Source organism: Oryza glaberrima, chromosome 8, assembly GCF_000147395.1.
Source record: "Oryza glaberrima chromosome 8, OglaRS2, whole genome shotgun sequence".
In the NCBI taxonomy this organism is placed as follows: domain Eukaryota; kingdom Viridiplantae; phylum Streptophyta; class Magnoliopsida; order Poales; family Poaceae; genus Oryza; species Oryza glaberrima.
Window position 1 is genome coordinate 15,922,026 of NC_068333.1, and position 13,117 is coordinate 15,935,142.

General features: G+C 39.7%; 1 protein-coding gene across 1 annotated transcript; it reads left to right on the top strand.

The window, feature by feature from the left end:
• Window positions 1-3,574: 3,574 nt before the first annotated feature.
• On the top strand, window positions 3,575-9,412 carry LOC127782619 (golgin candidate 4-like). The gene is made up of 15 exons (XM_052309890.1): window positions 3,575-3,927; window positions 4,734-4,832; window positions 4,976-5,059; window positions 5,126-5,272; window positions 5,383-5,515; window positions 5,609-5,673; window positions 5,880-6,050; window positions 6,183-6,287; window positions 6,583-6,690; window positions 6,880-7,176; window positions 7,279-7,344; window positions 7,565-7,767; window positions 8,266-8,320; window positions 8,406-8,591; window positions 8,789-9,412. Exons 1-15 carry the CDS (start codon window positions 3,694-3,696, stop codon window positions 9,071-9,073), a joined length of 2,238 nt encoding a protein of 745 aa, XP_052165850.1. The 5' UTR covers window positions 3,575-3,693; the 3' UTR covers window positions 9,074-9,412.
• Window positions 9,413-13,117: the final 3,705 nt, after the last annotated feature.

Genomic DNA, 13,117 nt, shown 5'->3' on the forward strand with positions numbered 1-13,117 from the left:
TTGGTTTTTAAGTCACAAATAAAACATATATAAAAGTTTTACCTACAAATTTATTTTTATTCCCTAATTGGCTTATTAGAGGAAAAGCCAAACGATGGGGCCTATAATATAGCAAATGAATTTATTCAATTTAAACTTTTATATAAATTTTTTTGCGGGCTCAGAAAGCATAAGTTTTTGTTGGTAAAAACTTTATATTTTTTTTAAGTATTTATAGCATTACTCAACAATGAAATACTAGTCTCAAACCCGTACATGCATGGGCGATTGACGAAGTTGATCGACCGCACTTGCCCCAAAACTTAGGAACCAACTGCTCGACCGCTCGACCGCAATTAGCTTTTTCTCGTTATTATCCAATTATAGACAAATCCACTGGATGGTTTCCTCGTCCTCATTGTCCTAGGAGTAGGGAACCGAGGAGATGATCCGGGCGAAAACGCCAGCATATGCGAAGGGCGGAAGGGGAGAAGAAAATTGCACCCTGGAAGTAGGGCTGTCTAAAAAGCTTGGAGCTCGCAAGCTGCTCGAGCTTGATTAGTTACAGGCTTGATTCGAGCTCGGCTCGAATACTAAATAAGCCAAGCTCAAGCCTAGGCTGAGGCTCGCAAGCCTAGCAAGTTCGAACTCGAATAGCTCGGCAAGGCTTGATTAGTATAAGATGCATTGCATTTAGGAAGATATTCTTGATGGATCAATGTATACTTGTCATCGTGCTTGATCTGCTTAAGTCTTAAGACCTCATCAATGCTTCTCAATAAAGCAATTATCCGGCTGCTAGTAATAGTACTACTATTCCTATTAGATGTAGTAGCTAGCTTTTGTTAATTGCAACGTTTCAAAGCCATAAATTCATGAGAAAAGCTGCATAGGCTTCATTCAAGACAAGTAGCACCCATTAATTTTGACTACTGATAATTTGCATTAATATTTCTTATGGAAGAGTAAGTTCTTTGAAGTTCCACCAAGTCAAGTTGTCAAACTCGAGTAGGCTCGAAGCTCGCTCGAGCTCACTCCTAAGCTCGATCAGTATCCAGGCTCGGCTCGAGTTCATGTCAAGCTCAAGCCTACATAGCCAAACTCGCTTGAGCTCGGCTCGTTGACAGCCCTACCTGGAAGGAGCGATTCATCTTGCACAAGGACAAATTGTGTGGGTCCAAGGAACAACGATGAAAATTTTGGGGTGGGAGAGAGGTGGGATCTGGATTTCTGGATACCATTCTGTTTCTTTTTTTTCCGCGATAACAACGACGGACGACGCGCACGGCAAATCGTGCTATGCATTCCCCAGTCGGATTTGAAGGCGACAGATTAAAGAAACTGTGAGTATAGAATCATCTTCAATTTTATAGAGTAACATGTAAAGATAAAGATATAGTTGTCAGGTTACGGGTAAGGTATAGCATCTACCCTTTGATATACGTCACATATCTATATGGTATACTTGCGCGTATACGGACGTTTTCAGCATACGTTAAGGAAATTCATCATGGAGTTCACAGATGGAAGGAGTCCTACTCGGACAGAACTGGGTCGTCATTGTATCGTGCCGGGTCCGATGTCTCTGAGTCCTACTTGGAGACCAGTTGACCTGCGATATAAAAGGGACCCCCCGGGAGGACCTAAGGCATCGAATCTCGTAGCCAATACATCCACCACATCCTATGGAGTTGAAACCTACAGGAGTCAAGTCGCCGGGGGATCTAATCGAACCTGTTCGATTATGACCTCGTCGGTATCATCGAGTTCCGCTTTTTCCTCTGTAATCTGTGGTTTCCATCATATAATCCCATATCAACTGGATTAGGGCTATCACCTATCAAGGGGTCTGAACCAGTATAATCTTTGTTTTCTGTCTGCTTGATGTCGTATTACGTAGATCCTCGTACCGGCGTACCCCAGTACCCTCTATATCCGGTCTACGAGTATCCCCCGTCGACAATAGTATAAAATAAAATCTAGTCTTTTACTTAAAATATTTTCTTAACAGAGAGCCTATAATACTAGAAGCACCAAAACCTCTAAGGCTCTGTTCGATTTAATTGTTTGGAGCGACATTTTCAGCGCATGTGAAACGAGAAAACTCATTAGCAAATGATTAATTAAGTATTAACTATTATAAAATTGAAAATAGATTTATTTATTTTTTTTCAAACAACTTCTACATATAAACTTTTTGCTAAAAATACACCATTTAATAGTTTGAAAAGTATGCTAACGGAGCACGAGGAAGTTGAAGTTTGAAGTTGAAAAAAAATTGAGCCTAACTCTTATAGGTTACTAGCAGAATGCCCGTGCGTTGCACCAGATAATGATATGGTGACTGAACTTTGATTTGAACTATTTATATGAAGAAAATGAATTATAATTTAATGACATATAAATTTTCTGCAATATTAATTATGCTCTTTGAAATTATAGCAAAAGTGTTCGTGCGTTGCAACGAAAAGAAAAAAAAGATAAAATTGAATTAAAACATATTAAATTCTAATTAAATGAAATACAAAATTTCTGACATATTTGGGTATTTTTTAAGTAGTAGGTATATAATTAAATTAATTTATAAGTAAAGTAAGTGTGAGAAATAAAATGTTATGATTGGATTAAATTTTTATTAAATTTTCTATATTAATTACACTCACTGAAATTTTCTTGGAATTTACATAGCTTAATTGCTAATTTTGATAATACAAATATCATTTCAGCATTTATTTAAATAAAAATCATTTTTTCTCTATGAGCCTTTTTCACCCCATTTTCTTCTTCAGCCGACGGGGTGCGACGGTGACGGTGGGGTGCGGCGGAGACGGCGCCCTTCCAACGGTGGCGTCGACGGCGTCCGCGCTCCCTCTCCCTCTCTCCTTCCTGTCTCGCTGGCACGGTGTAGCGACGACGGGGTGCGGTGGATTTTTTTTTTTTTGCAATTTTTTCCATGGCTATTGCTAACCAAATCGGATTGTGTACGGATGAAAATTAGATGTGATGAAAGAAAAAATACGAATATTTATATTAGTTATAGATATAGATAGTATCACACAGAACTATGCTGTACTGGGCTGCTGCTTCTCTGCTCTGTGGGCTGGCTGCTGGGCTGCGTTTGCTTTATGTTGGGCCAGCTTGCTGCCATCTTGGCTGGGCTGCTCGCTAGGTTTTTCTTTTTTTCGTTTCTCTTTTTTTTGCGGAGCGTCAGAAATCGCCGTAATGCATCCAGATTCACGGATTAGGCGCGAAATAATCACATGAGCCCACTCTTTAATGACGGAAAAAAAAATCAACCGGAAGCCTTACTTATTTTTTAATTAGGTATATAGATATAGATATAGATAGATTTATCATCTTGACCGTCCGTTGTCTGATCTATGGTTAACGCTGTCGGAACTCGGAAGCACACTACTCGAGAGCAGATCTCGCCAGTCGGTCGGTGCAGAAAAAAAAAGCGCAAAAAAAGTCAAACCTTTCACCTTCTCACGCCAAAAAATTGAAATAGCACAGGAAAAAGAGTTAATAATAATAATAATAATAATAATAATAATAATAATAATAATAAACTCGTCGTCTCCAACCTTGGCCTCCTCCTCCTTCCATTTCCGTTACTCCCCCAACTCCTCTCCTCAGATCTCGCCTCGCCTCCAAACCCTAGCTCCACCCTCCTCCTCCCCCTCCGATCCGGCAGCGGTGGCTCCCGCGGCGGCGATGCGGGGTTCCATCGCGACCTACCGGGAGAGCCTCTCCCGCCTCGCCGGCGAGGTCGACGACGCCGCGGCCGACGAGGCGGAGCCCCAGGCCTCCGCCGCGTCGTCGCCCCCAGCGCGGGGCGCAGCCGATCGCTCCCACACGACGCCGCCCTCGTCCGGGCGGCGGAGGCGCTACTCCGCCTCCGCCTCCTCCGCCGCCGCCGCCCGCCCCGACCCCGCCGAGCCCGACGAGGTGCCGGTCCGAAATGCTTTCGCGCGAGGGGATGTCGTGTGTCGAATTCGTTGCGCGCGATTCGAAAATCTTTTACCTCGGTAGCTCGGATGCTTAGGCTTTTACTACTCGGTATATGGATTTCTCGGCTCACATTGACAGGATAGTAGTAGTAGACTAGAGAGGGGCAATCCGTGTTGCCCAACTAACGCTTCTTGTTGGAATTGGAAAATAAAATTATTTGAGCAGTCTTTATGTCGCTTGGATGCGAGGCTGATGATGTTCAACATAGGGATTAGTGTTCCCGCTAATGCTTTTGTTGATGATTGTTCGAATTTTTGCACATGAGTGATTTTAGGGGTGGTGTTGGTGGTGACAATAGGTTTCATCTGAACACTTCTAACTTGGCAAGATACCAAAAGTTTAGGTTGTTGGACAGTAGACACTATGCTTGGAAATGCTGTGAATAATGGAGAGTCAAATGGTCGGGTTGGTGACTAGTTGCAAGTAGTGAGAAGTGAGCCCCTTGTTAGGCAAGGTGTGATCCAAATCTAGGCAGTCTATTAGTACCTTATAAGGCATCTGACAAACTCACCCAAATACATATCCATGATGCAGGTTGAGTATATTAGATATCACAAGAGTCTTGGTTAGTGTTATTAACAGTATTGAATCTCCAGGAATAAAAAAGTGCTCCTATTTGTTTTGACCTTTTGTAAGTTTGAGCGAGGTTCTTTTTATTGCATGGTTTAATATTTCCGAACAAACTTCCTAGAGAGGAGTAACAATTCTTATTTGCAATGATGCAATTGTATTTTTCATTATAGGTTTCTAAACTCAAAGAAGATATTCAAAAGCTTCAAGTTTCAGAAGCTGAAATAAAGGCATTGTCCTTCAATTATGTTGCGATGTTGAAAGAAAAGGAGGTATTTATGCTTGAAAGATCTGTTTTTCCCTTTTCTGTATATGATTGGCAGGCCATATTTTACTGGAAAGTGGAAATATTATTATTATTATTATTATTTCTGCAACGGTGAACTTCTAAAGATCTAGGGTAACGTTCTAACAGGAACAACTGGGAAAACTTCGTGAAGAAAATGGCTCATTAAAAAGAAGTCTGGAGAGTTCAAAAGCAGTTTCAGCCAATTCTAATGTACGAAGTTCTTATTGACCACAATGTATGCAGAACGGTACATCAGCAACTTTACTTTTTTTGTAGGGTGCTTTGGAAAGATCCCCTCGTGGAGTGCAAAGAAACACAGTTCAAGATAATCCATTGAATGTCTCAAAGCAAAATGGATATGGTGGTGGTGCTTCACAGGGTATCCAGCCAAATGGCTTGCACTCAATGACAGGGCATCGCAAGGTAGTTGTAAGCAGTTTGATGGCATATTTTGTTGTCCTACCATGAACATTGAAGAATCAACACTTCATTTGAAATAACAATAACCCTTTATTGAATGCAAATCATCTCAGGCAGACATCTCGGAAGGGGACCGATCTTTCTTTGCTGCTAAACAGGCTAGCCTTGAAAATGAGATCAAGCAATTGAAAAAGCAACTTAGTGATAATTCTGAGAAAGAAACTGAAACAAAAAGGAGGTTAGAGGGTATGTCGGAGAGTAATCTAAAATATTCTGTCTTTGAAAAGCGTGGAAACCATCACCGTATATTCATCTTTTCTTATATTCTCTACTTTTCAGATGAACACAAGCGGAATGAATTGCTTCAGCAACAGCTAAATGAACTAAATGTCAGCAAAGAGAGGGTATGTTGCTTTAAAACTAGATATATTCTTGAGCTTCAGTGTGCATATCATAGTTTTACGAACTATTTATGTATCTTTATATTTTTATATTATTATTGCTCCCATGCTGCACCATGTATTTTTATTTATGCATGATGTCATTGTTCCATTAATTTCTTCTGTTGCCTGCAAGGAAAGTTGAACATCCTTTTCCAATGATCTCATAGATTTCAACTAACATGGAAGAGCTACACAATGAGTTGAGTGAGAAGGAGGCAAAGTTGAGACGCTTGCAAGAGGATTTGAGTAGAAGGGAAAAAGAGCATGTATCAGATGCTTCCCTTCAGAGCCTAAGAAGTATGGTGATGGCTTTACAGAAGGAGAACTCAGATCTAAAGGTCTCAATTAATGGATTGATCACTTCTAATACTTTGTAAATGATCTTCGAAAAAAATATACTATGTGTCAAGAATAGCTGGAAGCATCATACCGTAAACAAAATTGATTTCTGAAAATTTTTACTTCTGTAGATAGAGAAGAGCAGGCTCGAGGCAGATCTTGTGAGGAAGAAAAGTACCTCACAAATAAATGAAGTTGGTACATCAGATGTTAATGGGATTTCTGATGTGGAAAAGGTATGTGACTGTATGAAATGCAGTAGCTGAAGTCCTGGAAGACGCATGGGCAGATTGTTGGGCTTTCTTTGGTTCAGCTGAACCATTATTTGTTGTTTTACTTTTATTAATTCCATAATCAGAACTTTGATGTGATATAACCTTAATATGCCTAAATTTTACTTTGATGAAGTGAAATCGTCTGAGGAACTAGGTTGTAATATATCACTACGCATGTTGTCAGCTGAATGTCTTGTAGCGTGTAGTAATGGCAAGAAAATGAAAATACTGATGTGCTTGTAGTTCAACTGTTAAGGTTAAGGAAGAAATGGCTTCATTGAAGAAATCATTACATGATGCTTCCTATGAACGAGACAAAGCAGTTCAAGATTTGGCTCGGTTGAAACAGCATTTGCTAGATAAGGTAAGCATTTAATCTTATTTCTTTAATCACACACTCAATTTTGTAACCACCTAATAAGATAGTGTGGTTTCTTGCTTTATCTGTTTGCTCTGATTCTAACTTGTGTGCAACAGCTAGTGCATATTTAACCTGCTGTGCTGTTTAAAAATATTGGTGCTAACATGCTTATTGACACACTATTTTTCATAGGACCTTGAGGATCAAGAAAAGATGGATGAAGATAGCAAACTCATTGAAGAACTGCGGGCAATCTGTGACCAGCAAAGGGCTCATATAGTGCAGTTAGAAAGGGCTTTGAAGTTTGAGATGGCGAAGCAGGAGGAGAGCAAGAAAATCACTAGTGAAGAACACCAGAGGTCAAATGAACAAATAACAGATTTGAAATACAAGCTTGCAAACTGTATGAATGCCCTTGAATCAAAAAACCTGGAATTGCTAAATCTGCAGACTGCCCTTGGACAGTACTATGCTGAGAGTGAAGCCAAGGTTATTTAAATCTTTAAACTTTTCATTCCTCAAAATTTATTTTTTTATTGTGAATTTCTGCTTGATTTTGATCTTGACATATATGTGTACGTTATTATATAGGAACGGCTTGGAGGTGATTTAGCTATGGCCAGGGAAGAATTGGCTAAATTGTCAGAGTCATTGAAGGTAGAGTACAAGTTCATCTAAAATTATAATATGTACATGCTTGAGCAAGTGTTTGTTGACTTTGCTGATTGTGATTATCATTTCTGAATATCACTTGACCTACTTCTGTTAGATTATTGAGTTAATGTATATGTTGCTTTTGTACAAGAGAACATGCATTGAGCGCATATACTTTGTCTTGGAATATGTGTCACACTGCAAAGTTATTGTTTTTATGCAGGTGGCAAATCAAGCAATTGAAATTTCAAGAAGAGAAAAGGAAGAGGTAGCTGCCAGGCTTTCACAAGTGGAGGGGATGTTGGCAGATGGGAAGCGCTCCATGCAGAAGCTTGAAAATGACAATTCCAGATTACGACGAGCGCTGGAACAAAGCATGACAACGCTCAATAGGATGTCACTCGATTCAGATAATTCTGTTGACAGGTGTGGAGTATTCTTTGGTTATTCTGCTTATTTAATGATTTTGATGTATACATATATGCATGCACAGCTGGATTTTGTAGTTATGCACTGACGACAGAGTGAATAATGAAGATTGCTGGATTCTATAAAATTTTTAAAGCTTTAAAGCATGTATCCATGAACATACTTTAGGTAGGTTAAATTTTGTTCAAATCAAGAAAGTGGAAAATCAGTGGAAGACAGATAGCTTTCCGTTGTTATCATGCCCTCTCGTTTTTGTTTCTATAAAAGAATCGGTGATTGATACAGCCTTCTAACTATTTAATGGGCATAACATGCCATCTGCCAAGTTGAAGCCTTTTTAATTTTAATTTTTTTGACCATGTTTTCTGCCGAAGTTCTCATGTTTCCTTGTTATGCACACTATTTATGTGCTTATTTGTGCGTGCTCTTTTTTGTGACCTACCTGTACTGGCTTTCTAACATATATCAAACGAATAAACCAAAATTTTCTTGCAGGCGCATTGTGATTAAACTACTGGTCACTTACTTCCAGCGGAATCACAGCAAAGAGGTGTGGCTCCTTCAAATTCTTTATGGTCTCATGAACTTTTCAAACTAAAAAATTCTTATAAAATAACAATGTGGCTTATGTACAGGTTTTGGATCTTATGGTTCGCATGCTTGGTTTCTCTGAGGAAGACAAGCAAAGGATTGGTTTTGCACAAAGTAATGCTGGCAAGGGTGTTGTCCGGGGTGTTTTGGGTCTTCCAGGACGCTTAGTTGGAGGCATTGTTGGCGGAAATTCAGCAGGCAAACCTACTCAAGCATCTCAGGACAACCAGGTGTGATCTCTATGTGTATTACACTTTCTTGTTTCCATGACGATAATTTTTTAAGGCATGATCTCTCTGAAGTTCAGTACCTATATTAGAATACTTTTAAAAGTACATTAACTGTTAACACTGGTTTTCTTCTTTTATCTTTTTTGTTTACTTTCTGCGTAGCTAATATTGATATCCTCTTTATGAATTATTTGCAGTCATTTGCGGATCTATGGGTGGACTTCCTGCTCAAAGAGACGGAAGAAAGGGAAAAACGAGAAGCATCCGAAGCTGCAAGGCTGTCGCAGGAAGAGAACCAGACTGCCAGCACCAGCAACGCATCAAGCGCGCAACCATCAGGGCATATCTCCAACCAAGCACCTGGCCCTTCCACAAGCCATCACATGTTCGGTCGTCAAGACACCGAATTTGCAACGGTTCCACTCACATCCTCAACATATACCTCCACACAGACTCCATTCTCAAGACCACCCCAAAGATGATTGTGATCAACTGTACAGTGTCGGATGCCTTTTTCTTCAAAGCGTGCATCATGATGTAAGCTATTCGTTTCATTTGTTGACAATGTTATGATATAGCCAAATTCAAAGTTACCCCCTCATTTTTTGTTCCCCTTCATCTTCCCGGGATGTAAAGATGTCACATGTAAATGGACTCCTATCGTTCTACAGAAAATGGAGATAACATATTGCCAGAGTATATGATTCTGCAATTGAAACGTTTTTGTACCCCTGTTCTGATATATACAAGCTAGAATCTGTTTGCACTTGTATGTGTGAGTAATCGAGTAAATACGAGGGAGTGTTGCAACCTGTGTTTTCTACGTGGTTTGATTAATCAAACGATCATTTTACAATTCTCTGTTTTGCAATTGCATTCATGTTAGAATCCTGTGTTTTTTTCCTATTCTTTTGTTTTTTTTATTTCTTCGATTCAAAGGGGCCAAAACATGGGCAATGTTGGATTGGAATCAGGTTGCATCATCACTCATCATGGAGTGAGGGAGCACTCTCCATTGGTTGGCCCTTCCTTGGGGATAGGATAGACATTGCTATGCTTCACTTGATTGCATCTTTTGGTGTAAGGATTAAAGGATGCGTTCTTTTTGCTGTGAGATTTTTGTTATAATCAAGTTAAGATTTTGGTTAGAGCGATGACTTTTGTAAACTTTACAAAATCTTTTGTAAAGTTTTTAGAACAATGGTAATCTTAACTTGATTACCTATATTTATGCCACTATATTTTTCATGAAAAAATAATCAGCATGTATTTCATTGTAAGTTCCTAAAGTGCATATGTAATTTTAATGTAAGTCTTAAAATTACATATGTAAGTAGATATAAATAGAAGAGACGCTAGTGCAAATCCAATTGGAAACTTGTATAACAAGAGCAGCACGGTCATCGTAGTACAGAGAGAATAACTACATACTTAACAAATCAAACGTCCGTTAAATCAAGCATCGATAGTGCAACACGAATCTACATGATATCCAAGGGTCAGATTATCCGACTGTGATCAAGTTAATTTTGTGTCGCCATAAATATAGCATGTTCGAACCACAAATATAATTTTTTAGAGCAATGGTAATTTTAAAAGTGTCATAAATAATCTGCACATAATATATGGCATTATAATCAAAATTGTAATAATTAATCAAAATAAAAAACAAAACATGAACAAAAGATGCCATGTTCCTTAAAGGATGGCATTATAATCAAAACTCCCTATTTCTCATCCATGTTATTCGTGGTTCATTTGTTTGTCTAAAATTATAATTAATTGTCTACTAAATAAAATTAGGTGCTGATATTTTTTTAAAAAATAAAGTGTTCACATTTTTGTTCTTCGAGGAGCCACAATCTTCATCATTTCTTCTTATGGCATAACAATGCTTAGTTGTTTGTGTTCCTTTTGGTAGAACCGAAGTACCTGGTTTTAAATCAGATTTGGTAGGTGTGTTCGGGTTTACGGCTTATTATTTTTCTAGTTGTAGGTAACATATACGTTATACGTTGACAGTATTCTTTGTGATAGAACTTAACTACCCGGGTTTAAGTCCTAAAATTGGTATGTGTGTTCGTATTTACAACTGATTATTTTTTAAGTGGTAAACGAAATATATGTTGATAGTGATATGCATGTGATTATTTAATTAATCTCAAAATATACGGTCTCAATTTTTCGGAGGTGCTTGTGTATGTTTTATAAGGATAAGTGTGGGCAAGTGTACATGAGTTGTATTGTTAATGTTTTAACGATTTTGTTGAAAATGTAGGGTAGAATTACTATGCTCATTCAAACAAAAATTCTACTTGATATGTGGGGTGAGTGTGGTATTGCATATGTAGTAGTGTATGTGCATGTGTATCCGCCGTGTAATCGAAAAAAAAAAATCTAACATAAGTGTAGGTGTCACGACCCAAATATATTTTTTTTCCGTGACAGTCTGTCGTATCCTTATACGCATATATACTAATATTTATATATGTCCATAAGAATACAATGCAAGATGCAATGTCTAACCATCACAACTGGAGCTTGGACACTTACAACAGTGGTTCCGTTTATTATTATTACTTTTTTTTCATCAGCTACACTGCATATTACATCGGTTGGTTCACTGACCAACTTATTGTCACCAGGACAAAACCCTACACTTAGCATGCAAGTATGTCCTCTGGATGTCTCTAAAGACTAAGTAGTCCCCACTCCCCACTAGGTCTGCATGTCATCATTTCCCTCTTACATCTCATCTTAACTAGTTTTTGGTTTCCTGCCGTTCTACCAGTACGTCTCACCTGGAAGGCTTCTACTAGCTCTAAACTCTCAAGTCTCTCACAGACATCTCGCCACAGCTAGAGCAGGGGAAAGTACTACTGATGAACAAGAGTTGTAGGGTCACGTACGACTTAAATAGTGCAGCTTCCTTCAATGTGAAGCAGACATATGTCCAAAGCCATGATGATGGGGATAGGATTCACCCTCTTCCTTACACTAGAAGGGTTCGATCCTATTCATCAACCTCGGTGATATTTATCTATCCTCCTCCCAAAACAATTCAAGAATGTATGAACAGTTCCCTGCTGCTATTGCTATTATTACTACCACCACCACCACCACCACAACCACTATTATTATTATTATTATTATTATTATTATTATTATTATTATTATTATTATTCACTACTACTACAGTACGGCATGTGGGCTCCTTCCAAATTTTTCCTTTTCTCTATACGGGGAGGACATAAGACTGGAGCCAGCTACAACACAGCCCTGTTCTTTCCCTGACAGGCTCACAGCACGCCCAGCTGCTCGTCTCGGAATTAGGATCAGGTACAGATAGTCCATTCTCAACCTAATGACTAGGATGGTGTCTATAGCATTAAATAAGTTGTCACCTAGGATGAAAAATAATGTGACAAGTGAATAAATGAGGAAAGAGAAGGAAACCATGTCTTGCATGAGACATGGCAAGAGACATGGTTTTGTACACAACATCTAAGACATCATGTGAGATAAGTAGCATTAAATTGAAGTATGGAATAGTGATGTGGAGTTTATCGAAACTATGTCTAGTGTCATGGGTTAGGAATGGCCTTATACTTGCAACTGCAAGATAACAACCGCACGCAATTTTGGCTGTCCGATTTTATGATCAACGGTTCAGATCAAACGCTACAGTAATAACAACAACAGTACTATATGCTACCGTGTCTTAGTATTTTTTTTTTCTCTTAGGTGCTTATTTCAAATACACCTTTACATGGCGGGTACATGGCAGGTGAAGGACTGAAGGGAAGATTTGCTCTATTTTATTGTTTACACAATACAATTATTTTTTATATCATGTTGATATGGTCGTTTGTCACTACTAAGCAGGTGGAGGGCTCGGTAGGGTGAGATCTGGCGCTTGCCATACCTTGCGCCGCCCGCTAACACCACCACCCCTCCTCTCCCCAACCTTCCGGCCTCCCCAACCTTCAGGAGGACCACGACTCGACGTGCGATGGGCGAAGCAGCGCTCACTGTTGGGTTGCTCGCCACTGCAGTGAATCAAATGCCTAGCTCGAAAATTCCCCATCCGTCTATCTCTTCGATTTTGATGATTCCCCATCTCCTTCGAGTTCGATTCGTGTGATGATCGACGACGATGCAGGTGCGCGGGAGTGAGCCATCGGCCGACGCACCTGGGTTGGGGGTGGGGGTTGCGCATCCGCGCCAGAGCAGGGCACGCGCAGTGCTGGCGCTGCAAGCAACGGGCCAGCAAGCGAGAGCGGTCACGCAGCGCCGGCTGATCGGTAGGCGGCAAAGGTGCTATGGTAGCCGGCAACAAGGTAGGGCACTAGGCTATCAACTATCAAGCAAGAGTAGCAGGGCAAGCCGGCAACTGTAGCCAGTAGGCCGATTCATTGATGAGCCATCCTCCGTCACACCTCTTCTTTTTTCTGTCCTCCGCCACTAACCACTACTTCGTATTATAGTGGTGACTGGTGACTGATGATCATTCTCGGGCCTGTCAC

What these genes read in the sequence shown, in the direction of transcription:
- LOC127782619 (XM_052309890.1), top strand. Translation starts at nt 3,694, where the DNA reads ATGCGGGGTTCCATCGCGACCTACCGGGAGAGCCTCTCCCGCCTCGCC. An exon ending in CGATGTTGAAAGAAAAGGAG is followed by an intron (nt 4,833 to 4,975) that starts GTATTTATGCTT and finishes ACGTTCTAACAG; the next exon opens with GAACAACTGGGAAAACTTCG. An exon ending in GGATTTCTGATGTGGAAAAG is followed by an intron (nt 6,288 to 6,582) that starts GTATGTGACTGT and finishes TCAACTGTTAAG; the next exon opens with GTTAAGGAAGAAATGGCTTC.